The 27,843-nt window shown below is 43.0% G+C and overlaps 1 protein-coding gene across 2 annotated transcripts; it reads left to right on the forward strand.

Annotated features, from left to right (window-relative positions):
- Positions 1–769: 769 nt before the first annotated feature.
- RNF125 (ring finger protein 125) lies at positions 770–27,843 on the forward strand. Of its 2 annotated transcripts, none has more exons than XM_068234730.1 (6): positions 770–1,098; positions 11,578–11,731; positions 15,809–15,903; positions 20,084–20,183; positions 22,792–22,896; positions 26,835–27,843. In XM_068234730.1, exons 1-6 carry the CDS (start codon positions 848–850, stop codon positions 26,919–26,921), a joined length of 792 nt encoding a protein of 263 aa, XP_068090831.1. In that variant the 5' UTR covers positions 770–847; the 3' UTR covers positions 26,922–27,843. The 2 variants fall into 2 exon arrangements, with proteins under 2 accessions (XP_068090831.1, XP_068090832.1); XM_068234731.1 differs by having other exon boundaries at positions 26,817–26,928.

A 27,843-nucleotide genomic window follows, 5' to 3' on the forward strand; every position in this document is an offset into this window, starting at 1 on the left:
AATCGCTGCAGTGAGATCACTGCCATTAACTTTGTATTGCGCTAACGCTTTGGCGATTATTCGGAATCACCCGCTAATCGCCCAAGTGAGAACAGGCCCATAAGGCTGTTGTCTGATGTAGGACTGGAGCCCTTGATCAGAGTTTAATCCTGGGGCTCAAGCCAGTATGTAAAACAGTAAGGAGTCTTTGGGCAAGGTTCCCCAATGATCCTGGTTTCCTATGGAGCTGCCCTAAGTGGGTGCAGCCCTGAAGTGCTTTGAGTCCGCCAGGAGAAAAAGGCGATATAAATGTTCTATATCTTGTCTTGTCCTGATGGCTAATTATCCCTCAGCAGATCTAGGCACACTTGGACTGTGATTTTTTTTGTTAGTACTGTAAAGCTGGGCACACACAGTACAATTTTCCATCCGATAGACCAATCAGATTCCGATCGATAACGTGTTTGACTTTAGGCTGTTAACAACAGAAAATCGATCATTTTATCAATCGGTAACAATTTGAACGTCTACACATGATGACATTTCTTATCAGATTATCGATCCATCCGATGGAAAATTGTACCGTGTGTACTAGGCTTAAGTTTTTTTCCTCATAGGTTTCCACTGTGCTGCTGGAATTCTGACAATTGGCTTCTTTTGCTGTATGTCAGATAGCAACAAGCATTTGTATAGAGAGGAGGAGGAGGGCTCTGCGATCCAGCAGCCTGTCCGGAGTGTCAGATTACTGCTGCTCACCAAGCCGTTTCCAGAGTTCTGGCACTGAGCACATGCTGCTTCCCAACAATAGCAGTTTGTGCTTATTGGCCAGCGTAGCACAACACTCCCGGCTGTAACCCGAGCACAGCAGATGCACACAGGCCCTTCAGATATAAACTGTTCTCACAACAGGTCTCACCCTCTGCAGACACTTTCTCTGTTGCATTGTCTTCTGTGTACTCTGAAGAAGATGGGATCCGTCCTGAGCAACCCTGAAGCAAGCAGGGATCAGAAACCAATGGCTATGCCCATGACTGTAATAGAAGACCCCGATTCAAGCTTTGACTGTGCAGTGTGCTTAGAAGTTCTGAACCGACCAACGAGGACAAGATGCGGCCATGTGTAAGTGCACCATCTGGAGATGACAAAGTGTTCTCAGCTGACTGTAGAGCCTGAAGGAGTTAACAGCTGTTATTCTCTCTCTGCTGCCTCTATTGCTATATTAGAAAGTGGTGTATCGATAAACTAACTTTATTAGTTCCATTCCATCAGTTCTTTCTTCCTTTCCTTTGCCTTCTTTCTACTTTTACAATATAATTGATTATTGATTTATAAAGCATCAACATCTTCTGAAGGCGCTTGTACTATAACTATTTAAAAAGTCACATGGAGAAACAAGGGCAATACAGATTATTACAGTTTTATAGTACACCTCCTACTAAATAGATATGAATGTGGAATACTAAGATCTATAAAGAGGGCCTTGATGGTGTGAGCTTCAGCAAGGCCTTTGACACATGAGCCCATATTCACGTCCGATTGATGAACAATGCCATCAAAAGGACTGGATTGCTCTCTGATCAGAAGTGAATTCTTCTGCCAGCTGATTAAAATGATTGTTTTAATCTGTTGAAAAGCAGCTGGATGGGGCAGTATATATCGGTCAGTGGTGCGCTTGTCACATCGCGTGGATGTACAGCGATCGATGGATATGTCACACACAGTAGCAATTCATTCTCCAGAACAAAAGTCACAAGACTTTGTACATGTCTGTGCATTGGTTTGGTATTCATATCCAATCGACTTCAGATCAGGAAATGATTGATTGCCCAAAGGCCAGGAATAGGGCCTATTTCCATTAGACGTGGAACACGGTTGTTTTTGGCACCCGGGGCCATTGGCAATTCGCTTTTTCACCTGACTTTTCTCCCAGGAGATAATGTTTCATCTTCGATTAAAATAACTTTTCAGCACTTTTCAACTAAAAAAGTAGGTGAAAAGGTACTATCAAAATTATTTTGAGTATTTTCTTGTTTTCTGGTGGCTCAAAAGGCATTTTATTGACAAGTTTAAAAATATTCCCTAGGAGAAAACTCAGGTGAAAAAGGGAATTGCATATGGCCCCCCCGGTTTCGGATGCAGAATCGCAGCCTGCTGAAGTCAATGCAATGCTGCATCTGAATTGCGTGCGGGGAGGGGGGGGGGGGGCTTGGGGATGATGCATGTTGCAGATTTCCGCTGCACAAATCCAAATCCCCATAACCTTGCATGTGCCAGTTATAGCGATATGGACTTAACAGACGCAGCACGCCAGTGGAAATGCAGCTCCCAGCCCATATCTTTGAAGGCCAACCACCTGCTCAGAAAGTTGGTAAAAAAATGAATCTATTATAAAATGTTATTTTTATGTAGTATAACATTATATTTACGTGATGTAAAAGTAATATAACTGTCCTATTAGTGTCTACCAGTCCCGTATTTAGTCTACCAGTCCCTGTCCTTGGCAAGCTTTGTGTGGAGATCCCTGGCCAGGACATTTCACTTTCCCTGTTCTACTTGTTGGACAGGCCTGTGGAGATAGGGATTCCCTTTTCTGCTCTGACCACAAGGCTTCTTTGTTCCTGATCAGTTACACAGGAGTCACCAGCCTCACACTTGCAGAGCATGTTTTCAAGCAGCATGTGTACAGCAGCACTGTTCATTGTTCTGCCCTGTGTGGATTACAGTGTGCTGGGCCACACCACTGCTCAGTGCTCACAGCTCTGACCTACATCTGCTGCTGGAAATAGGGGACTGTTCTTTGTTCGGACAGCTAATAAAAAAGCAAACAACAAAAGAAAAGTTGATAAACTATTGTGCAAATCAAGTGGAAATATTTCATTGTATTTGTATCATTTTAGATAACTTTAGAAAGTGAATATAATACCTGTGATAACATAACATTAATTTGTAAACAACATAAGTATGCATTTTGTTATATCTTGCATTAATATTATTTAGCATTTATATAGTGCCTACATCTTCTGCAGTGCTGTACAGAGTACATGTGAGTACATGTACATGCGTTCATGTCCCTCAGAGGAGTTCACAGCCTTATCCCTATCATAATTATTTGTCCATTGTAGTCTAGGGCCAATTTAATGATAAGCCAACTAATTTATCTGTATGTTTTTGGTATGGGGGGGGGGGAGGGGGGGGAACTGGAGTGCCAGGAGGAAAGCCATGCAGACATGGGGAGAACATCCAAAATCCTTAGAGATAGTGCCCTGGCTGGGATTCTTTCCTGTAATCACCAAACTGCACTTAACTGCCCCAAGAAGTACTGTGATTGCTATTTTTATTGATCTTCAAAACTGCCATGTAAAAAAGTATTGTGTGACCTTTGTAGGTGTCACTTCCAGGTGATGATTACTGTGTCTGGTGTGACCTCACTCCCCCCAAAACCTAGTAATGGGAGGCTGAATAAGGGGATATAGTGATCATGTGACTGACTTTTAATTGGCAAATTTTAGAGTCCTATTCAGTCTTCCATTACTTATGCATGTTACACAAAGCTTTTATGAATTGCATGTTTGTACATTTGCAATAATATTATAAACACAATTAAAATACCTGTTAGCTGGCTCCTGAAGTTCCTTGCCAACAGAGGGCCCATTCCTACTAAAGCGTTTTGCCGGCAATTTTGGCAAAACGCACTAGCGCTTTTTAAAGTGCTGCTGCAATAATACCCTATAGGGCCCGTTCTCACTTGGGCGCTGGCGATTAACGCAAATCGCCAAACGCAAACGTGTAGCCTGAACCATTTTCAGGCGATTTCCTGCCGATCGCGTTTCAGCACTATAGAAGCGCTATTTTTTTAGCATTCAATGCTAAAAATCGCCATAGCAAACGCTAGCAAAAGCGCTTGCGTTTAGCAAGTGTGAATGGGCCCTAAGAGTTTCTTCTCCAGAATACAGTTAGGGCTCGTTCAGATCATTCAGCGCAGATGGCTGTGCGTTCGGAACGTAACGCGTACGATTGCACGCCATCTGCGCTACTGTGCACTGCGCTGCAGATCCCATTCACTACAGTTAATGGGATCTGAGCTCCGATTCCCGAAAATGCATGCAGCAGCGCGATAGCGGCGCATCTCACTGCTGTGCAGCGCATATGATGGGAACGGTAGAAGGGCTGTCTATGCCCTTCTACCATTTTGCATGTCGCACACTATGCGCGCTGCCAAAATGCGCACAGCAGCTCGCATAGTCTGAACGAGGCCTTAATCATGTGACCCCACTCACCTTCTTCTTCTGTTAAATATTTGTAGCCAGCACCCCAGCTATAGTTCTTCTCTCCTCGGTTCATATTAAAACATTTATCCCCTCTCGTGTGTATATAGAAAACCCACGTTTACCTCTCATCGCCGTGTCTATCAAGTAACAATTTTTCACAGATTTTTTTTTTAGCCAATCATTTTATGAAGACACTGGGGGTGGGAGTGGGGTGGGTTAAGGGCTGGTTCACACTCACAATCGCAAAACGCCATCCGTAAGCGGAACTCCACAGCCTACATGTTTTTATTGTGCACTGAGCAGAGGAACACTACAAAGAGTAAGGGCCAGTTCACACTGGCACTTATCTGCTAAATGGGTTCAAGAAAACAGATCTGATTTCCATTCTAACTGATCCGTTCCCATTCAGTTTGTTCAGTTTCATTTCCACATAATCTTGGGAAAGGTCCAGTGAACTGTGCTCTTAAAGAGGAGCTGTCAGCCATGCTATCTCAGAAAAAAACACATATATAAGTAGATAAATACTTTCTCTACTTACATAGCATATGTATTGCACTGTCCACATTTTGGTTTTAGTGATTTTTCTACAGTAAAAAAAAAGAGAAAATCCTTCTTAGCACTTCCCATTTTAACTGTAGCTATTTTGAAGCCAATGCTGATGTCATTTCCTCCCTTACTCTCCTCTGCCTGGTTCTTCACTATAGAAAGTGCATTATCTGAGCATGAGAAATATTGGCCAATCAGAGAGGAACAGAGTTGTGGGAGGGGAAAACAGGAGGGAAAGAGGCTTCAGCCAATCAAGCTGCATTAGTTAAAGGAATCATCAGGCAATTTGCTTGAAAGCTGATTTACTTACCTGGGGCTTTCTCCAGCCCCTTGCAGCCGTCTGTCCCGCGCTGACAACTCCGCTCTCCACCGATGGCCCGGGGTCTCCACAAGGTGCATAGGACGACCTCGAGGTTGTCCTTACTGCGCCTGCATGAAGCACCGCTGTCAATCAAGGCCACGTTGTTCGTGGCTTACTGTGCAGGCCTCGAGGTCGTCCTCTGCACCGTGTGGGGACCCCGGGCCGGCAGCGGAGAGCGGAGCTGTCAGCGTGGGACAGTCGGCTGCAAGGGGGTGGAGAAAGCCCTAAATAAGTAAATCGAGAAGCAAAAAAGGACAACCCTGCATGCCCTTTAACTTCCTTTTTGTGTACCAAAGTTTGTGTGTACCAAATAAGAGTCGGGTAAACTGGGGAATGATCATTTATCAACAAGAAAAGTAATAGTGATTTTAACTTTTGGATTGCCTGGTTAGCATCCTTTTTACTTGTTTACCAGATAAAAATAAAGAATTGATTTTTGATTTTATGCCCGACAGTTACACTTTAACGATCTGACAATACTGTTCACAAAAATGGTCTACTATGCTAAAGTGAAATGTTCTCTAATTCACATTTATCATAGATGGTCACTATTCTGAATGTTTAAAAAAATAATTATACACGGAGTATTATACAGCTGTTGTTTCGTTGTTTCATGCTACAAGCACCCCACAGCATTGTTTTTAGCTATAAGCCATATTTTCCTTTTCAAAAGCTTAATTCAGAGTTTGCGGCCACCTAAACAAATAAGCTTTCTCCAAACTTAAGTTGCTCAGAGCAGCTGCTGTGTCCATCCTGTTGTCTTGTTCCACAGGTATCATGTTGCATATGGTTTTTGTGGATTTCCCTTTTAGTTTAGCTTAAAGAGAACCAGAGATGAAGCAACCTCATGTATTTTACCTTATAAATCAGTGGGAACATGACAGTAAACACCTAATCTGCTCTTTGTTACATTGTTCTCTGTTTAATTTGCCTGTTATCACCTCTAAGATAAGAATCCCGACTAAGCAGTCGGTCTGGCTTTGCTACAGAATAATTATAGCTGAGACTGTGTTCTTTGCTGTCTTCAAGTCCAAGCCTGCCCCCTGCTGGCTTTGCTCAGGAATCATTATAGCTGAGTCATTATAGCAAAGCCAGACTCAATGCTCAGTCCGGGATTCTTATCTCAGCTAGATAACAGACACTTTTAGCAGTGAGGATGGAACAGAGAGCATGGTAAATGTTTTCTCTAATGTTCCCACTGATTTCTATGGTAAAATACACAAGGGGGCTTCGTCTCTGGTTCACTTTAAGCTTTAAAAAAGAAACTGTGCCGTTAAAGGCAGGAAATGATATCATACAAAGCAAAACATGGCCAGCTTCCTGTGACTAAGGATGAGGCCAGAGATAATGACATGAATATTGCTGGAAACATATCAGGACTCAGTGTTATCTGAGGTCTGTTACACAAAGAAGCCAACACATGGTTCTTCATCTATTCAAATTCAGTTAAGCTGACCTCATATCCTTCTGTCTCTCTCCTTGGCTTCATTGCTGGGTGACAACAATGGGATCCAATTTAGGTGTTGATTGGATATAAAGCTCACAGGCTGGTCAGATACACATGTGTGATCGCTCTGAGGATATACTACAAAGATCTGGACACAGGCTGCTGGTAGTAAATAAGAAGCACACCTATATAATATGTACTACATTGTGTACTGAAAACCTTTCTAGATTTTGGTAAAGGAAAGGGCAACTGGTAATGCTTAAAGCAGGATTAACTATACTATGCCAGTGAAAAAAACCACATATATAAGTAGATAAATACTTGATCTACTTGCATAACACATGTATTGGAATGGAAAAGGAGGAATATATTATAGATAAAAAGAACCCCCAGCATGCAACTTTTTAGCACTTACTACTAAAGGGCCAGTGCTCCTAAAGTATGTGATAACTACAAACCATAACAGCAGAAAAAGTTTTGAAAGTTTTGAATGCAGGATTAGCATCTTTATCACTTAATACACTCAGACCAGTTGTTGTTGAAATTTGATTTTTATGGTGACAATCCTGCTTTAAAAGGAAATAAATATGGCAGCCTCAGTATCCCTCTTGCTTCAGTTGTCCTTTAAGGGTAGGGTCACACTTGAGCCTTCAGAAAAACGGCAGCATTTTTATCTGCAGATGAATCTGTGGCCAACAGCCAGCTGAGAGCAGCTGACTGTCGGCAATAGAGAATCGCACACAGAAAAAAAGTAGCAGTGCTTTTTTTTTTTTTTTTTTTTTGATGCAGCAGTAAAACGCACATTGCTCCCAGTGCACTGCGATTGTGCCTTGGGAAGCATTATGTGCACATTTTAAGCAAGTGTGACCCCTGCCTAACTTATAGTAAACCAGAACTGAAAGCAAACTGATGGGATACATCAAATCGGTAACAGGATAGGGCGTATCACCCGGGATCAATGACACTCGGCGTATAAGATGACCCCTGACTTCTCAGATGATTTTCAAGGGTTAAAAAGTAGTCTTATACGCAGGAATATACAGTATTTACCTTAGTAGGACAAAGCCTCTAGGTAGTCCAAACAGAAGCTTCACCGATCCTCTTACAACTCACCATTCCAGTGATGCTGGGTGCTTTTAAATATATTTAACAAAATGGTTGCATATATTTCTTATGGCCACACCTCCATCCATGTATGAGCTTATCTGTACTAGGCATGAACAAGTAAAGTCTGTGCATGAACAGAACAAAGCTGCTTGTTCATTGTGCTGGGCATGAACGGACCTTACTGGCACATGCACTGAACACGGACTAGAGTACGTCCACAAGAAGGAGAACGTTGGACGGGAGCAGCTGACAGGCGGTGAATTCGCCTCCTGTCAGATGCTCATGGAAAATAGGTCTAAAGCCTCATCTACACGTGTAGATGAGGCTGCGATCCGGCGGCTCGATTAGCCGCCGGATCGCCTCTACCGCGTACCCGCGCGTGCCCGCCGCGTCCCCGCTTGCTGCGCATGCGCCGCTTATCTTCCGCTCGATTCCCTGCCATTGTCCCCTCGCGGGGAGCGAGCAGGGAATCAGCGGAAGCAAGATCCGTCCTGTTGGATCTTATCAATCGAGCCGCATCAGCGGCTCGATTGTTAAGGAGCATCGCGGCCGCATCTACGTGTGTAGATGCGGCTTTAGGCACGAGGGTCTCCAGCTGATTGACACAAGAAGTGAATTTAACCTAAAATGTTATTTCTGAACTGAGTGGAATTCGTTTTTAAATGAGTGACATCATGCCCGGTTTGCCAGTGAGGTCTCATTCACACGGGAGGCTGAATGTGATGGATGCCAGCTGCTCTCATGCACCATCATTGCTAGCGCTCTGCACTGCCACTCGAGAGGCAGCCACTGCCATGTTCGGATGTGATGCATTTTTTTTGCTGCTAGGTAACTGAACTGCATTGCACATCAATAGTGGGAAGCCTCTCTTCTAGCCCTCTGTCACTGCCCTTCCTAGGCCCTTCAGCTTAAAGGAATGTGCAGTCAGGCAGTAGAACTACACTGTAAAAGTGACTCACAACTTCAGATATTTTTTTTTTACCTGACTGGTTGAACTTTGATTTGTTTAGAACTGTGAAATTCTTTCAACCAAAACTCAATGGGTAAGATTATTAATTTACAGAAGTCTGGAGTTTTGTTTATAACAGTCTTTTGAAGCAATAATGAAGGCCAGTTCACATAAGGTTGATTCCAACCTACTGTAGCTGTGAAATCCAAAGCTGTGAAATCCAAAGGACACTAGGGGCCTGTTTCCACTACACATAAACTGACTCCAATGAATGCCTATGGGCCTGTTTCCACTAAACGCAATTTTTCTGATGCAGATTTTCCCATAGGCATTCATTGGAGTCAGTTTTTCTGTATCCATTCTGCATCCAATCTGCGTGTAGTGGAAACAGGCTCTTACACTGTCCTGTTATTCTTAAAGTAAACAGAACAACAGGGTGCTCCTAAAGGTGCCCATACATCTAGCGATGATGGGCAAACAAGAGACAACTCTCTGATGAAATCTGATTAGAGAGAGATCTGACAGTAATTGTACGTGTGTGCAATGCACAGGACTGGATTTACATCACAGGAGCCCATGGGCAAAGATGTTCTTGCACCCTAGACTTCACCCTCCATGACCCAACAAACTATCCTGCAAGTGTGCTGGCTGGCCCAGGTGTCAGTTTTCCCTTACTTCCCCTGTCCATCATAGATAACTACAGGTGTCCCTTAGCATTAGGTAGCGAGAGGTACCCTCAGTATTAAGTAGCTAGTGATGCCTCTGACTGGAGGCAGATCTCATCAGTGGAATGCCAAGAGCAGGTCGAGTAACCTCTGCATTTACGCTCTGCTCGGGACTCTGCATAGGGAACGAGGGAGGCACTCAGGGAGGGGAGTGAGCCACCTTTTCATCTTCAGGCACCTGTTGGCCCGTGCCTACAGTGCCTTATGGTAAATCTAGCCCTGACAATGCACAAAGCAAGAGGTCGCCCCCCCCCCCAAAAAAACCCACAAAATAATGATTTACCGCCTTTCCATATTCCTAAGACCTTTGCTTGCACCCAGTTCTAGGATTTTTCAAAGCGGTTGGAGGTGCTGGGAGGAAAGTCCCCCCCCCCCCCAACTGGTTGCAAAGGTTATGTAGAGAATATACATAACAGATCTGTTTTGTGCCTATACTAAGCGTTCATCTTAGGCCATGTTGCATGATCTAAAGTTTGTGTACATAAGACAGAAGGTACAATAAGGCAAAGGTCTTGCTTTTGTTTATAGGTTGGAAAAAGTGAGCTTATACTGAATTTTAAGGACATTCATCCTTTATGTTGAATGTTTTGCAATGTAACATTTCATACCCCACAATCTCACATTCTTTACATAGTTTGTCCTATGACTATCATGGTCACTGAGGTTGGGAACTGACAACTAGGTCAGCAGTCCACCTATAATAAATAACTTGTAGAGTTGTAGCAGAATAACAAAGTAGGTAAAGTTAACCACCCTGGCGTTCTATTGAGATCGCCAGGGCGGCTGCGGGAGGGTTTTTTTTTAATAAAAAAAAAAATATTTCATGCAGCCAACTGAAAGTTGGCTGCATGAAAGCCCACTAGAGGGCGCTCCGGAGGCGTTCTTCCGATCGCCTCCGGCAAGCAGAAATAACAAGGAAGGCTGCAATGAGCAGCCTTCCTTGTTTGGCTTTCCTCGTCGCCATGGCGACGAGCAAAGTGACGTCATGGACGTCAGCCGCCTCCGATCCAGCCCTTAGCGCTGGCCGGAACTATTTGTTCCGGCTGCGCAGGGCTTGGGCGGCTGGGGGGACCCTCTTTCGCGGCGGATCGCCGCAGAGCGGCGGCGATCAGGCAGCACACGCGGCTGGCAAAGTGCCGGCTGCGTGTGCTGCTTTTTATTTCATTAAAATCGGCCCAGCAGGGCCTGAGCGGCACCCTCTGGCGGTAATGGACGAGCTGAGCTCGTCCATACCGCTAAGGTGGTTTTTAATCAGCTAGTGCGATGAGAAGCAGCTAAACTTTAAGCATATCAGCGTGGATGGCCCATATCCTTGTTTGGAGTAATCAGCGGAGCTTTATAGAAAGAACAAATGGCCTGATTGTAAACAGGAGCAAACAGCCTGTTTGTAAAAAAAAGTGCTTATTTCTACTGAATTAACTTTATTTTCAGTTCATATTCATCAATGTGGTAGTCAGTTTCGGGCAGCATAGTGGCGTAGGGGATTGCACTCTTCCCAGTTTGAATCCCACCCTGGGGCACTATGGTAATGGAATTTGTATGTTCTCCATGGGTTTTCTCTGGGGACTCCCATTTCCTCCCACATCCCAAAAACATATAGGTAAGTTAACTGGACATATGACTAAGGTAGGGAATGAGTGTGAGCTGCGCTGAGGGACAGTTAGTGATACGACTATATAGCCTGTAGAGCACTGCAGAAGATTTTGGTGCTAACTAAAAATTGATATGCATGCCTGCTGTCACGTAGCGGATTGGGGAGCAGCCTGAACAATAGGATCGGCGGGGGGGGGGGGGGGGGGGCTATTGACATCACTTGGGTTGGGTAGTCTGGTGGATCACTCACGGTTTGGGAGTCGGGGGTTGTTGGGCACTCTACACACCCTGATTGTCGGCTGAGGCGGTTGTTATCGGCTGCCTTGGCCAACTTAAGTCAGGCACGTAGCTGAGGCTTAAGTCCAACACAGTACCAGAAAGAGTTAATAAAGCTGTCAAATAATGAAGATCCATGTCTCTATAGCACTGAGTCTGTAAAAGTAGCAAACTACCCAGTTCTCTAACTAAATCACACGCACCATTTCCTTAGAACTATGGATCTGACTGAAATGAGTTTCATCTTTTTACCACATTTATTTACACGTGTGTAATGCCAAGTACAGTAGTTATTTCCTAATGTAATATGACTTCTGTTCTTGCAGTTTCTGCCAGGTCTGCATAAAAACGAGCCTGAACAGTAATTCCTATGCGTGCCCCTATTGCCGTGCTCACTTGACTTCTGAAGGAACTCCTGCTGTGGATATAGACAAGAAAATGAAGTCTATCTATCAAAACTGTGAAGAGTGCCAAGAAAAGGTAAAGTTGCCCAAACATTAAAATTACTCTGGTGCCATTATGCTACTAATAGCATACAGTGCAGGGAAAAGTAATAAGTGAAAAGGTTGTTTCTTCTGAAAGTTGTTAGCTTTGTCCCAGAGTGGCTTGCACACAGAGAGCTTTCATAATATGATTATTTCTCAAGGGGAAAAAATAAATCACCTTCCTTTATACCGTATTTACTTGAATACAAGTCGACCTTGTGTATAAGTCGACTCCAATTTTCATCCCTCTTGAGCTGGAATTTTTTATTGACTCGAGTATAAGTCTACCCAGCAAAGTTAATGGCTGCATTTAGGGCTCTGGAGGGGTTAATGACTGCACGGCTTACAGTATTGCAGCCATTAACCCCTCCTGTCTCTTAAGTGTAGCTAATACCTCCTCCAGGCCCCCAAGTGCTGCAATAATTTACTCTCTTTTATGCAGACCAGTATTTCCCCCCACCCCGCCCCTTTCCTTGTTAATTGTTGTGGCCAGGACTTTCAGAACTGTGTTTTCTTGGCATTTCCTTTCCTCAAAGTATCACTTACCAATGGGTTAATTGGGGATGTCACTATTAGTACACACATTACTCAGTGTTGCCTGTGACTCGTGTATAAGTCGACACTTCTTTACTTTTATGAAGTGAATCAGACCTAAATTACTCAACTTATAATCAACTATACAGGGAGTGCAGAATTATTAGGCAAGTTGTATTTTTGAGGAATAATTTTATTATTGAACAACAACCATGTTCTCAATGAACCCAAAAAACTCATTAATATCAAAGCTGAATATTTTTGAAAGTAGTTTTTAGTTTGTTTTTAGTTTTAGCTATTGTAGGGGGATATCTGTGTGTGCAGGTGACTATTACTGTGCATAATTATTAGGCAACTTAACAAAAAACAAATATATACCCATTTCAATTATTTATTTTTACCAGTGAAACCAATATAACATCTCAACATTCACAAATATATTAGAACCAGATACAGCGCTCACCACCCTATACAGATACCCGGCTTGCAGCACACTGTCAAGAAGTAAAGACACAAAGTCCCCTTCACAGTAATGTTCCAATCACAGCAGCGCGTCCAGGATTCAAAAATAGCTGCCTGCTTCTTCGACCTAGGTTTAAAAGAAAAATTGCATAGCGTGTATCCTTTTAACACTAGTACACCCTGTGTTACCACACACACTGTGCAAAAGGAAGATCAATCACCGCATGCAGGTAGGGGGTCACACTCCCCCCGTTTTCCCCTGCTCACCAGAGAGAAACTTTAAACCAGGCACATCAATAGGCAGCAGCAGTAAAATCTAAAAGACATGAAGAGAGCCGCCTCACATGGCATAAAATCTTCTTTAATGTTAATATAAAACCGCTAAGTTACATGCGTACCAGAGATAAAAGTAAAAAGAGCATATCTCACAGAGACGTAGGCCGCCCTCCAGGCTTCCCCGCCACAACGCCAACTGTGTCCGTCCGTAGACTGGTTGAATGGAAGCGTGCGTGTCCAGATGCTCCGCCCTACGCGTTTCGTCACTCAAAGGGGGCGTGACTCAAAGGGGGCCCCTGATGAGTCACGCCCCCTTTGAGTGACGAAACGCGTAGGGCGGAGCATCTGGACACGCACGCTTCCATTCAACCAGTCTACGGACGGACACAGTTGGCGTTGTGGCGGGGAAGCCTGGAGGGCGGCCTACGTCTCTGTGAGATATGCTCTTTTTACTTTTATCTCTGGTACGCATGTAACTTAGCGGTTTTATATTAACATTAAAGAAGATTTTATGCCATGTGAGGCGGCTCTCTTCATGTCTTTTAGATTTTACTGCTGCTGCCTATTGATGTGCCTGGTTTAAAGTTTCTCTCTGGTGAGCAGGGGAAAACGGGGGGAGTGTGACCCCCTACCTGCATGCGGTGATTGATCTTCCTTTTGCACAGTGTGTGTGGTAACACAGGGTGTACTAGTGTTAAAAGGATACACGCTATGCAATTTTTCTTTTAAACCTAGGTCGAAGAAGCAGGCAGCTATTTTTGAATCCTGGACGCGCTGCTGTGATTGGAACATTCACAAATATACATTTCTGACATTCAAAAACAAAACAAAAACAAATAAGTGACCAATATAGCCACCTTTCTTTGCAAGGACACTCAAAAGCCTGCCATCCATGGATTCTGTCAGTGTTTTGATCTGTTCACCATCAACATTGCGTGCAGCAGCAACCACAACCTCCCAGACACTGTTCAGAGAGGTGTACTGTTTTCCCTCCTTGTAAATCTCACATTTTATGATGGACCACCGGTTCTCAATGGGGTTCAGATCTGGTGAACAAGGAGGCCATGTCATTAGTTTTTCTTCTTTTATACCCTTTCTTGCCAGCTACGCTGTGGAGTACTTGGACGCGTGTGATGGAGCAATGTCCTGCATGAAAATCATGTTTTTCTTGAAGGATGCAGACTTCTTCCTGTACCACTGCTTGAAGAAGGTGTCTTCCAGAAACTGGCAGTAGGACTGGGAGTTGAGCTTGACTCCATCCTCAACCCGAAAAGGCCCCACAAGCTCATCTTTGATGGTACCAGCCCAAACCAGTACTCCACCTCCACCTTGCTAGCGTCTGAGTCGGACTGGAGCTCTCTGCCCTTTACCAATCCAGCCACGGGCCCATCCATCTGGCCCATCAAGACTCACTCTCATTTCATCAGTCCATAAAACCTTAGAAAAATCAGTCTTGAGATATTTCCTGGCCCAGTCTTGACGTTTCAGCTTGTGTGTCTTGTTCAGTGGTGGTCGTATTTCAGCCTTTCTTACCTTGGCCCTGTCTCTGAGTATTGCACACCTTGTGCTTTTGGGCACTTCAGTGATGTTGCAGGTCTGAAATATGGCCAAACTGGTGGCAAGTGGCATCTTGGCAGCTGCACGCTTGACTTTTCTCAGTTCATGGGCAGTTATTTTGCGCCTTGGTTTTTCCACACGCTTCTTGCGACCCTATTGACTATTTTGAATGAAACGCTTGATTGTTCGATGATCACGCTTCAGAAGCTTTGCAATTTTAAGAGTGCTGCATCCCTCTGCAAGATATCTCACTATTTTTTACTTTTCTGAGCCTGTCAAGTCCTTCTTTTGACCCATTTTGCCAAAGGAAAGGAAGTTGCCTAATAATTATGCACACCTGATATAGGGTGTTGATGTCATTAGACCACACCCCTTCTTATTACAGAGATGCACATCACCTAATATGCTTAATTGGTAGTAGGCTTTCAAGCCTATAGAGCTTGGAGTAAGACAACATGCATAATGAGGATGATGTGGTCAAAATACTCATTTGCCTAATAATTCTGCACTCCCTGTATACAGGTTCTGCAGAAGCTATTTTCCTTTAATTGTTCTAAATTTCATAGTATGATGAGCAGCCCCTGTAAATTCAGTTTTACTTATTATAGTTCTACTGTACAGATAACCTTTACTGTAGGAGCCACTCTGTACTTTGCATTACAAGTTCTTTTTGATAAACCTCAAACACTGGCATATCTACCCTTCACCCCCTACCTTTCAAAAAGGGGGTGAGGGGCGAAGCAGGCAGCTTCAGCGCTCAGCACCGAGTGCAGAAGCTTGGCGCTGTCATAGCGGCAATGATGTACACCCCGCGCAAGAGAAGTTCGGGGACCCGGCGATCGCCAGACCCCAAATTACATCTCCCTCCGAGTTGCAACAACGCAGAGGGAGTATAGTATTGCACACCGCTGGGGATTTGAGCGGCAGCAGGGAGAGCTGTCATTTGGCTCGCCCTGCGCCCAACTCACTGGTGGCCATATAATATGGTGCATGAGCAGAGATGATGAAGAAGATGCTTATTTAGGTTGAAATTAGACCAGTCTAATGCAGTTGCTGTCAATTTTGATTGGTCCATTTGGAAGCTGCATGCGGATTGCATCAAATCAGAAAAACCTGCAATTTATTAATTATCTCTGCATGATCACGAAACATGTTAAAAAATAATATATAGTAACTTACCATGAGTGAATTGTACTGGTCCTATTTTGCATGCTTACCACCTCATTTCTTTTTTATTTTTTAGATTTGCCTGAGTGAAATGAGAGCACATTTAAATAATTGTCAGCTTTACATTTCAAAGTATGGTACTACGATAAATGTGGAAAAACCGCTATCCAGGTAGGTCAGCAGTATGGGATGCCTCTATCAGTAATACTAGTTCTATGTTGCTAGACCCTGGCATCTGAAAGGAGTATCATTTAATAAGTGACATGTGGCCATTTCAAAATCTGGGCCATTAGTAGAAGTGTGAAGAGCAGTGTCTAGGTAGGTACTTAGACGCATTTATCAGTAGTACTGCTCCTTTAAGGCTGGTTTCACACTGCAAATTGGCGGTAGCGTTGCCGTACTGCATTGGACCGCCACAAACAGGCCTTCAGGGAACACAGCGTTATTACGCGGTGTTCCATGTCTGGCCTCCAGCCAAGCATGAAGTGACACACACTTGCGTATTCTAAAAATACGCTCCTACGCGCCACTGCATCGCAAGGCTAACGTTTTAAAAAGCCCTGCATCGCCATAGAGTAACATGACTGCTGGGCCAACGCAGATTGCCACAGGTTGCCGGGGGTCACACGCGGTAAGTAGTTCTGCGCCAGCGTTAAATTGGGCACATCCAGCACACAGCGTACCGCAATGTGGGAAGTATGAACTTTCCCATAGGGTTTCATTAGGCTGCGGAAGCAGTGCGGCAATTTGCCACACCGCGCTGGTGTGAAAGGGCCCTGAGGGTCTTTTACACTCGTTTGGTGCAATTTGGAATGATCGCACTGTGCCCCACATAAGAGCCGAAAAGTCACACTATGTGTTATAGCCGCGGTGCAACTTAGGAGAATGAAAAAATCTAATGCTGGGAATACACGGTTCGTTTCTGCCATGCGTTTCTCCTCTCGATCGTTTTTGCCGCTCGATTCTGCAGTCGATTCTCTTATCTTCCACTCGTTTTTCTTATCTTTTTCCATGCACTTCTATTAGAAATCGAGAGGCGAAAGAATCGAAGGGGAGATCGGACATGTCGGAAATTATCTATTGAACCATCTAATCACCTAAAAAACTCACTGTGTATTCCCAGCATAAGCATGTATGGCCAAAACTACTCGCTTTGAACATTTTACTGAGATCTTGTATTAATCAAGGTTGCTTTTCTATTTGCAATCACTATATCCAAAGGATTTGGCAAAAAGCTTGCTCATTCCATTCAGAAACCTTTTCAGATAAGACCGGGTAGGATTGCTAGACTAGATTTTCAGACATCATGAGATAGAGATGACTAGACTTGCTAGATAAACAACAAGATTGAGCTAAAAAATCACTGACAAAAATAAAGCTCTTGCCTCCTGTAATTCCTCTAAAATATGAAGGAATGTTAATCCTTGCTGGGCTTGTCACCGAGGGATTGTTTGTGACTCTCGTAGCTACAGAGAAACAAACCTCCAAACAAGGGACTTGATTCACTAAACCATGATAACTTATATCACGGTAGCGCTAGCATTTTGCGCGTACCGATTTCCATTCGCAATTGCGAATTTGTGCATGCAATCGCGGTCGTTTTTGCGCAAAAATTCACGATTGCGCACATTATAACACACGCAAACCGCTAGCGTAACCGTGATATCAGTTATCACGGTTTAGTGAATCAAGCCCAATGTGTGCATGTTGATATAGTTCACAGTTACACTGGGGAATTTTACCACCTAATTGCAGCATGAGGGCCAACAGATAATGAATACTATGAGCAGATTGTGTAGGTAAACCCTCATACTACATGGCGGTGGTAAAATGGGTCAGTGATTGGCTAATCATAAGTGAAAGTGTGTACAAGACTTAAGAGTTTAATCGTTTGTTCAATCTTTTGTTCATGACTTTGCTAGAAGATGCACACTAACTGATCCATTATCCATTACCAAATGAATGGAATCCAGTTCCCTGTGTTGTGTGTAGACTAGGAGCCACTGATGTTTAACCACTTTACCACCAGCGGTACGTGTATCTACGCCCCATTTGACACCCTTTCCCCACCAGTGGCGTAGATACACACACCCCCCGCCGCTGACCGCGCTCCCGCTCACTCGTGCGTGCGCTCCCGCACTCGTGCACGCTGCCGCCCGCTCGCATGGAGATCAATGAACAGGAAAACTGTTCCCGTTGATTGATCTAACTCCCCGCAGCAGTGATCGGCAAGCTTCCGTGAGAAGCTGCGCGATAATTGTGAAAATAAAAGTTTCCCAGCCTCATTATACTTCCTGTAAGCGTACTTTCTTCGCTTACAGGACCCATTCACAAAACATTACTATGGCCATCTTGTGACCAAATAGTAAAACTACACCCAAAAACATTTTCATATATAAATACATAGTTTTACACTATAAATTAACTCATTACCTCCCACACTCCCCAATTTTTTTGGGAAGGGGGGGGGGGTAATAAAAAAAAAATACAATTAAAAAAAATACATAAATAGTTACCTTAGGGACTGAACTCTTTAAATATTTATGTCAAGAGGGTACAACACTAATACTTTATAAACTGTGGGCTTGTAATTAGGGATGGCCGCAAAAGTGAAAAAAATGCACCGTTATTTCCAAATAAAATATTGGCGCCAAACATTGTGATAGGGACATAATTTAAACGATGTAATAACTGGGACAAATGGGCAAATAAATTTCATGGATTTTAATTACCTTAGCATGCATTATTTAAAAACTATAATGGCCGAAAACTGAAAAATAATGATTTTTTTCCCACACTTTTTCCTATTTTCCCATTAAAACACATTTAGAATAAAATCATTCTTGGCATAATGTCCCACCTAAAGAAAGCCTAATTGGTGGCGAAAAAAACAAGATATAGTTCATTTCATTGCGATAAGTAATGAAAAAGTTATAGACGAATGAATGGAAGGAGCGCCAAAAGGTGAAAATTGCTCTGGTGCTCAAGGGGTAAAACCCCTCAGTGGTGAAGTGGTTAATGCACTTGCATTCCACATATGATCTCACTGCCCATACAATGGTATGGACATATTCACATCTCTGCGGTCCTGGACAATATGTTTGTTTTGCATATGCAATGCATGTAGGGCCGGATCCATTTCAGTTTTGATATTACGTTTTCTCCTAGGAGGTAATATTCATCCTCTGTTTTAAATAACAATCCAGCGCTCTGCAATTGAAAGAAGTACCAAAAAGTAGGTGAATAAGTACTATCAAAACTATTAGTAGTATTTTTTACTTGCTGGTGGCTAAAAGTGGACCTGAACTATGGCACAGGACACAAGGTAAACACAAAAAAATCCACTCTGGGTGTATCTAGAGAAAAGAGTCTTTCTAATTCCTCCTCATCTTCAAGTAATCACATGTGTAATTTAAGCTCTCAGCTGTGTCAGCACAGGAATTGGCAGTGTGGCAGACACAGCTAATATGTAATAGGAGGTTAGTCCTTTCTCTGCTTCCATGAAAGCAGGAAGTAGACACGCTGCAGATTTATTACAGGAGTTCTACAACCTGTAACAAATATTTTTCTTTAAGGCTGGTTTCACAGTGGGACGTTAAAGTCCCACGTTACAGCAGCCAGTAACGCAGCCTAACTCACAGCACTGTAAAATCAATTGTGCTGTTCACAGTGCCCACGTTGCGTTACATTATAACGCAGCACGTTTAAACAAAGTGCTGCATGCTGTACGAGACTCATGGTAGGACTGTAGTGTTGTCCGGATCATGAACGAATCGTTCATTTGATCCGGATCTTTTTTGTGAGTCGAATCATCCGGATCATCACAATGAAAGATTCGGTTCACAGTGGATGTCAGTCTGGAAGAAACAGGAACATACAGAATGTACAGTGCAGGGAAAGTCTTGTCCTGCTAGTCATTTCACCCAGTCTGCTTCCCTAGTAAAATGATTCAAATTATTCGGTTCAAAGATCCAGATCTTTTCAATGATCCGATTCAAATGATCCGAATCCTTAAAAAGATCCGGACTTCCTATCACTAACCTGGAGCGGCTGCTTTGAGAGCTGCATAACGCAGCTCAACGTCCCCTAAAACACAACGTCTTGGTGTGTAAGTAGCCTAAAGCTTATTATACTGTTGCTTATATTTTAGAGCATAGAGGAAGTTCTTAGTTTAAAAAAAAACATTTTCTTGATAAGATGTGAAGTAGCACCTAGGAGAAAAGTTAGGAGAATTGGTAAGTGAATTGGATCAGACCCATAGGTGTGAACATGGCCTGAGGTTTGCGAAAGAAATGACTTTACTTGTACTTTTGTGAATGCACCGTCTAAGTGTTTGTTTTTTTCTTTTTAGGGACATAAAGTATCCGTGCCCATTTTGCTCTTATGAGGTAGATGAGGAAGGTCTAGTCATACACTGTTTTGAATATCACAGTACGGAACACAGGCTGGTGGTAAGAAACTTCTCTGAAAATTAAAGTGTAGAGCTGGAGCAGCATGCATTGTTGTTATTATTATTATGATGATGATGATTATTATTCATTTATAAAGCACCAACATATTCTGTGGTGCTGTACAAAGTAAGCGGGTACAAGATAATACAGACAATGGTATACACCAGTATACAAAATGTAAAGTTGGTACAAAGTATAGAATTGGTAATTACAGTGACAAAAGTAATTTGAATATAATGTGTAACAAATTACAAGACACAAAAGGGTAAGAGATACATTAGATATAAAACAGTGATCAGCTTGATGCCAAATTTTTGCGTAATGCCAACTAAACCCAAGCAGCCCATGTTGCTGCTCTTGGGCCCTTGGGAAGAACCATAGTTTTTCCTGAAAGAAGCAATGGTATTTTGCTGATCTCTTAGTATATTAGTATCATTAGTATAATTTACTGCAATGTTTGTTACTTGGAGTAACTAGTGCTGGTCTTGCTAGGTGAAGTGAGATTTCAGGAGAACGGGGATATAAATTTGCCCCCCTTTATACTGTATATAGTCCCGCTCTGTGCTGATAGAACAGTCCTGTAGTGGATATCTCAGAGCAATATTACCAAGAGTCTTCTGTATTATGAGATAACGGATTCTGTGCTTCACCTATACAGGGCCAAATAAATGTATGGGTTTTGAACACCAATACAGTTTCACTGGATAAGGTTATGTGTGTTTGGAGGACAGTGGTAACCGTCAACCCCCCATATTGATGGAACCTTAAGAAAACCTTAAAGCAGGCAGGTCCAAAGTCTGAGCGAGGGGCTAAATGTGGTCCGCTGAGCCATTTCTGGTGGCCCGCAAAGCTCTCTACAGTTGTTAATTCCATGTAGCCCGCAGGCCGTAGCTGCAGTGCCACATGCAGGGGCCAGCAGCAGTAACAGCCACTGATTAGCAGCTGCCACCAGAGCCAGGCAGAGGCAAGAGAGGCTCCAGCCTCAGGGCGCAATGTAGTAGGGGGCGCACAACTCACTCAGCTCAGATCATTCCACTATTGTGTTTAAAGCAGAGAAAAATAAGAAAATGGTGCAAGGCAGTGACTTCAACCCCGATAACTAGAGATTTAAGGGGTTGGGGGCCTTAAGACACCTCTTAGTCTAATATAAATCAGTGTGTGATGGCTGAGGTGGCAGGGATGGAGGGGCGCACTTTGGTGTCTCAGCCTTGGGTGCTGGAGGATCTTGTCCCGGCTCTGGCTGCCACTGTGCCAGCAGCAGTAATAACCATTGATGAGCAGCTGCCACTGTGCTAACTGTACATGGTATATGGGTTATTTCCAGTGGAAATGTTTTATTTGACAAAATGTCACAGCTAATGCCACCCCTTTCCTGCTGTTACAGTACAGTTATAAATTCCAGAATGCTAATGTTCTGTCCCCTGTGATTGAACATTAGAAATGCATACCTTTGGGCTGAGAACTGAAAGTGCAGCGGTTTAGGCATACACACATTCACTTACTACTGATAGTTTCTTAGAAAATGGAAATGTGGAGAGAATTTGGACTTGATTCAAGTTTGCTATAAGGATAGGGTACAAGGGGTGCCTTATCTCTCGAAATACATGTATTTCTTGTAAAATCATCTTTAATATCATTGGCATAACTGAAATGCCGCATCCCCACAGCTGCACACTAACTATATCACCCCAAACTGCTCGGCAAAGATTCACAACTTCCTTGGTTGTGGATTTTGCTGCCCTAAGGAGGCAGAGCTTTGGGCTGTAGCCCTCCCATGCGCGTCAATCTGCGCGTATCTCCACCTCTCCCCCGCCCCTCAGTGAAAGAAGACTGAGAGGGGCGGGCGGAGGAGGCTATCTGCGCAGATGGACGCGTGTAGAGGCAGAGCTACAGCTTAGAGCTCTGCCACTTCACTCCAGTTGTTGCAATACATGCTTGGAATCCCCCCTGGAAGCCTACGGACCAAGGGCTGCAAATATCTATCCAACCACTCACCAAGGCGTTCAGTGAGACAACCTATACCGGCCACTATAGGCCGACCTTGTACAGGACCCCCCACAGTACCTTTGACTCAAGTTTGATTGGATTTGCTGCATGCTTGTTTCATGTGGGTGATTTCAGACACTGCTAATGCCAGAAAGGTGCAACACTGTAGTTCAGGAGGAGCACCACAAAGCTTCACTGGTGTGCCACGATCCTAGTCTCATTGCCCACAGAGACTCACAGCCATGATATGTACAAAGTGATCGGCACCACTCCGCTGGAGGAAAGTATAGCTCTTTTATTGCATCAAATAGAATGGCTATTACAACTTGAGAAAGGGATAGCCCGAAACAGCGTCTGTCGTTATCAGCCTGTTCTATTTGATGCAATAAAAGAGCTATACTTTCATCCAGCGGAGTGGTGCCGATCACTTTGTACATATAATGCCAGAAAGATGAGCAGGACTGCCAAGCAACTGGTAATGTTTAACAGGGAATAAATCTGGCAGCCTCCATATGTTTGTCACTTCAGGTGCCCTTTAACAATAATCCTGACTTTAGTGAAAGGCAAAACCATGAGATTATTAATGCATTGCTTCCATCTGCATTATATTGTTTCTTCATAGATATGTCCAGTCTGCCACATGCAACCAAGAGGAGACCTGACGTACAGAGCAAGCTTTTTAAACCATCTTCACATCAGACACACAGGATACAGTGAAGAATATATAGTAAGTAACAGACACCTTTTACATTTACATTAATTACTGTAAAATGTCAATATACAGTTTCTTGCAATGATTTCGTTGCTGGTTCCGAAGACATAATAACAAAAGTTGTGTAGGTGATACCCTTACCTTTAAGGCTGGATCCACACTATAAGAGCTTTTCTGAGCGCTATTTAAAGGGAACCTAAACTGAGAAGGATATGGATTTTTTCTTTTAAAATAATACCAGTTGCCCGACTCTCCTGCTGATCCTGTGTCTCTAATCCTTTTAGCCACAGCCCCTCAACAAGCATGCAGATCAGGTGCTCTGACTGAAGTCAGACTGGATTAGCTGCATGCTTGTTTCAGGTGTGTGATTCAGCCTCTACTGCTGCCAAAGAGATCAGCAGGACAGCCAGGCAACTGGTATTGTTTAAAAGGAAACCTCCATATCCCTCTCAGTTAAGGTTCCCTTTAAAAATCACTCCTATTCACTTTCATTAAAATCACGGTAAAAATCACGTAAACACTTAAAAAAAGATTTTTACGTGATTTTTTCTGTGCTTTTAATGAAAGTGAATGGGAGTGAGAGAGTGGGTCTCAGAAAGCGTTCAGCAATCAAAAGCGCTCAGAAAAGCGCTTATAGTGTGGATCCAGCCTAAGTGTCTACCCATTGTCAAATGCTCTCAGGGTGAATAGATCTAAGCTTTGATGAGATCCTTTACATTTAAAAAAGAGGAAGATTGTAACATAGTGTCAGATTGCTGTATACCCTAGAAAATCATATATAAGCTTCTGTGTGTGACATTACTTTGTACGGTTTTGATCCAGTTCTGTATCATGCCTGAAGAAGAAACTTAAAGTGTACTTGAGGCGACATGTGACATGATGAGATTACCAGACTGTTTTATTTTGCTGCCTAAAAGTGTTAATTTTTAGGGAATATAGTAAACATCACTCATAAGCAAAGTACAGCCATTAGGGCCCGTTTCCACTTGTGCGGCACGCGTCAACGAGACGCGTGCCGGCACTGAGCGGGTGTGTGGGATCGCAGCCGAATCCCATTAGCGTGCCATGCATGGCTATGGGATTCGCTGCCTCCCGAGCGAATTCTGCCCCCTAAGGCAGAGTTTACCTGCACGATTTGCCTGTGGGGAAACTCTGCGGATTTGCGGCGGTTTCCGCTATAGTGGAAACTGGCCCTTAAAGTTTTCCTGGTAGAATACAACTTCTGAAAGCAGAGGGAGATAAAAAAAAAGGTCAATAGTTCATGTATTTTCATTTGTGGACACTTAATAGGCTGCCACTGAGCAGAGACATCAAAACATTCATTCTACTTTGTAAATGTTTAAATATAAAATAAAACCATGGGACATCTAATAAAAAGTCATTTTTAGGAGTACGAGGATAAATACAATTGTTTATCTCATCATTTTATTTTCACCTCGGGTTGCAAAGAAATCTTGTACAGTTAGTCAGTAAAGGTATCGCCTAAACAAGTTTTGTTGTTATGTCTTTGGATTCCCTCCACTAATACCGGACCACACGCAACTGTTATGCAGGTAGGGCATCTGTGATGTTCGTAAATTACCCTATCATTCTGAAATTTGTGTACACCTATAAGATCTCATTGAGAAATTTCATTGTACATACTTACCAATATTAATGAGATCACTTTTTACACTGCACAGTGAACTGAACTCAATTCTATTTGTGTCAAGTATCTCCTCACTGGATAATGGGTCAGTAATCTGAGTCATTGTCCAATGAACTGACACAGTAGCTGCATAGTTTGAGATCCGAGTGCACTGTGTGGCACTGCTGCTTGAATCTCAAGATACGCTGAAAACAGAAAGAGGTCACATTTATTTCATTTTTGCATTTATAAGCTACTAGTGACTTAGCCCACTAGTACCGCTGCGCGCACGCGCGCCCATAGCGCACGCGCCCTGTCCTTCTCTGGCTTTCCGCAGTGTCTCTATCTGTCCCTGCACATGCGCAGTGCAAAAAAGCACTGATCCAGGGACGAAGGCAGGGACATTAGGGTTTTATTATATAGGATATTGACTAAAGTCCCATAAGGACCAGAGCCTTTTACTAATTTAACGCTGTGATCATTGTGATTGGCTCACAGTGATCACAGGGTCAGTCCGGCACACGGAGAGTAGCGGTGTTGAACCGCTGATAGTAGTGGGATCGTGTGGAGATGGTAGAATTAAATCTACACTCTGGCAGTCTCCAAACAGAGTGTAGAATTCAATCAGCTATGTCCAGAAGAGGTTAAAGCCAAATTCAGCATTTTCCATCCCGCCAGAGTACAAATAATATTTTTTTGCTTTTTTGTTTAGTCGGAATTTTTTTTATTGGAAAGTCTGAGGTCACATGACTGCAGGCTTGAATACCATGTGAAGCAAATTGCCAGGAACTAGAGGTGATCAATGTGAGGGCACTTTTTGAGTTTGGATGTGTATAGAGAATGAACCAATCCCATTGCAGACAATTTTTGACTGGTTCAACTGACTGGTTCAATTTACATACAAATCATAAGCAAATTTGTATTATCTCAAGAAAATTCGTAGTGCATTGCTCATCTATACCAGAAACAATAGAAACTTGGTTGTTCGAAACATGTACAAATAACACCCTCCCCATAGAAGGGAGACAAGACACTCCTTCCCACAATGCACTCCAGAGAGGAGAGCTGTTGGCTGTTATGGTCATCCTGTTAGAACATAAATAAAGAAAATACAGGTGCTGAGGGATGTGGTCAATTTACATATGAACAATCATTAACTCTCTGCATTTATAACACACAATCACAAACAAGCTGGAACTCTATTAATAATAAGAACCACTAGGTTGTCAAAATGGAGGATATTAGCTTGCAAAATGGACTACATTATTTTGTACTTTTTTGCCATTGCAATACCTATGCCATCAGCAAGTGAGCAAACACTTTATGCTCTAGAACCTCAAATTCAAGCTGAGGCAACTTAGGAACCTTATTGTAGTGAATTTGCCTAGTACAAAAATCACTGCAATCCATTTTGGAAGATAAGATTTTCCGTTTTGACTAGAGGGATATTCAGTTGCAGCACAGGCCGAGGGAATGCTGCAATTGGACTTTCCAGAAGGGAGTAAGAAAATAGAACAGGAGAAATTGGCAATGCCAACATGGGAAGTGCCTTGAAGTGAGTTGGTCCAAGTGGGAGGGGATGGCTAAGGCAAAGTATTAAAGGGAGTCTGAAGTGTTATTAAAATAAAAAAAAAAAAGATACTTACCTAAGGAGAGGGAAGGCTCTGGGTCCTATAGAGCCTTCCCAGTCCTCCTACGGTCCCCGCATTCCAGAGCTGGATCCCCCATTAGCAGATGGGTTGGAGACTGCTCACTTCCTCCAATGTGAGATACTTCGGCAAACTTCAGGAGCCTAAGTGCTTCCAAAAAACGGGACCCTCCATACTGCATTGTCGCGCACTCTCGCATGCGGAGTACGGAGCAGTGCATCTTCAGAAGTACTTGGGCTCCTGAAGATTGCCAACACCTCCCACAGCGGCGGGAGTGAGCAGTCTCCAACCCATCTTTCGGAGACTGCTAACGGGGGACACAGCACTAGAACGAAGGGACCGTAGGAGGAACGGGAAGACTCTATAGGACCCAGAGCCTTCCCTCTCCTTAGTTAAGTATCTGTTTTCTTATTTTTATTAACAGTTAATTTGCATATATTCAGCAGTGATGCACTGGGAGACATCTCAAGCTCACTCCAACCTGAATTATCGTAAATTCTTTCTGTTTTAAGAAAGCAAACTTTTGTTTTTAAAGTTTGACAAATAGACATTTACGTTTGTTTGCACTGCATACACTGCCCTCTTTGAACTGGCTATCCTTTGACTACATATAATATTTATGAATCTCTTATATTTAAGCAATATTTCTCTCCTCTCAGGCTATGTTTTTCTCATAGGATATAAGCATGGTGGAAGAGGCTCTTATTGAGAGAGTACTGGACATCTCCTTGATGGAGTATGTAAGACAAACTGAAGCTATATAATCACCTGGACGACAGCATCATTCATGTGGTGTTCAGATGAAGATTTGGTGTTTGAGTTTACAGATGAAGAAAGAGACTCGTTTAAGCCAAGTGACAGAAAGCCACAGCACAAGGCACATAGTGGCTGGATGTTTAATTTAGGCATCTCCACGGCCCAATTTGGGATGAACTGAAAGTGTTTGTAATATTTGAACTCAGACTGGGGGAAGGGGGTGTTAAGAATGTAAATACTATAATCTTTCCTACAAATATGAAAGTTCAGACAGGTCTGGCTACGATTGTAAACTTGTTCTTCTGCAGCAATGTTCAGCTTTTGAAGCTTCTACTTTGGGGATTTGAATCACTTTACGCTCAGCAGATGTGCAGAGCACATGCAAGTCAATAAAGTTTGCCTTCCAATATGCGGACCACTGCTACTCCAATTATTACAGCTGTGTCCAGCTGCTACCATGAATGTGGAACAAAAGCTACAAGTACAAGACCAAGTAGAAAGAAGCCACTTAAAGGAAACAAATAGTGAGGGAAGTAAGGAGCATGCCATCTATAGGGTCTTGGGCCACCTGTAAGTTTTTGAAGCCAAAAGATCATCACAGCAGCCAAGCAACTATCTTGCAGCCAATAGAATCACTGTATGACAGAATGCCTGATCTACAAGCTAGATCTGGATCAATGAATACAAATATGGAATGTTAAGGATCAGTGCAATGGTAGAATGTTAATAATGGCATCCTCCATGTCCCTTGTCACTCAGGTGAGCTCCAGGGAATGTATACATTTATGGATCAAATCCTCTATTTTGCTCCTTTATAAATTATTATGACTCAGATCTATTTTGCTCATTTATAGGTCTTATTTATTACAGTTTGTTTTCTAAATACAGTTATATAGATTTAATAAAACACAAGAGACAATATCTCTAATA

Source organism: Hyperolius riggenbachi, chromosome 5 (genome assembly GCF_040937935.1).
Source record: "Hyperolius riggenbachi isolate aHypRig1 chromosome 5, aHypRig1.pri, whole genome shotgun sequence".
NCBI classification, from domain to species: Eukaryota; Metazoa; Chordata; class Amphibia; order Anura; family Hyperoliidae; genus Hyperolius; species Hyperolius riggenbachi.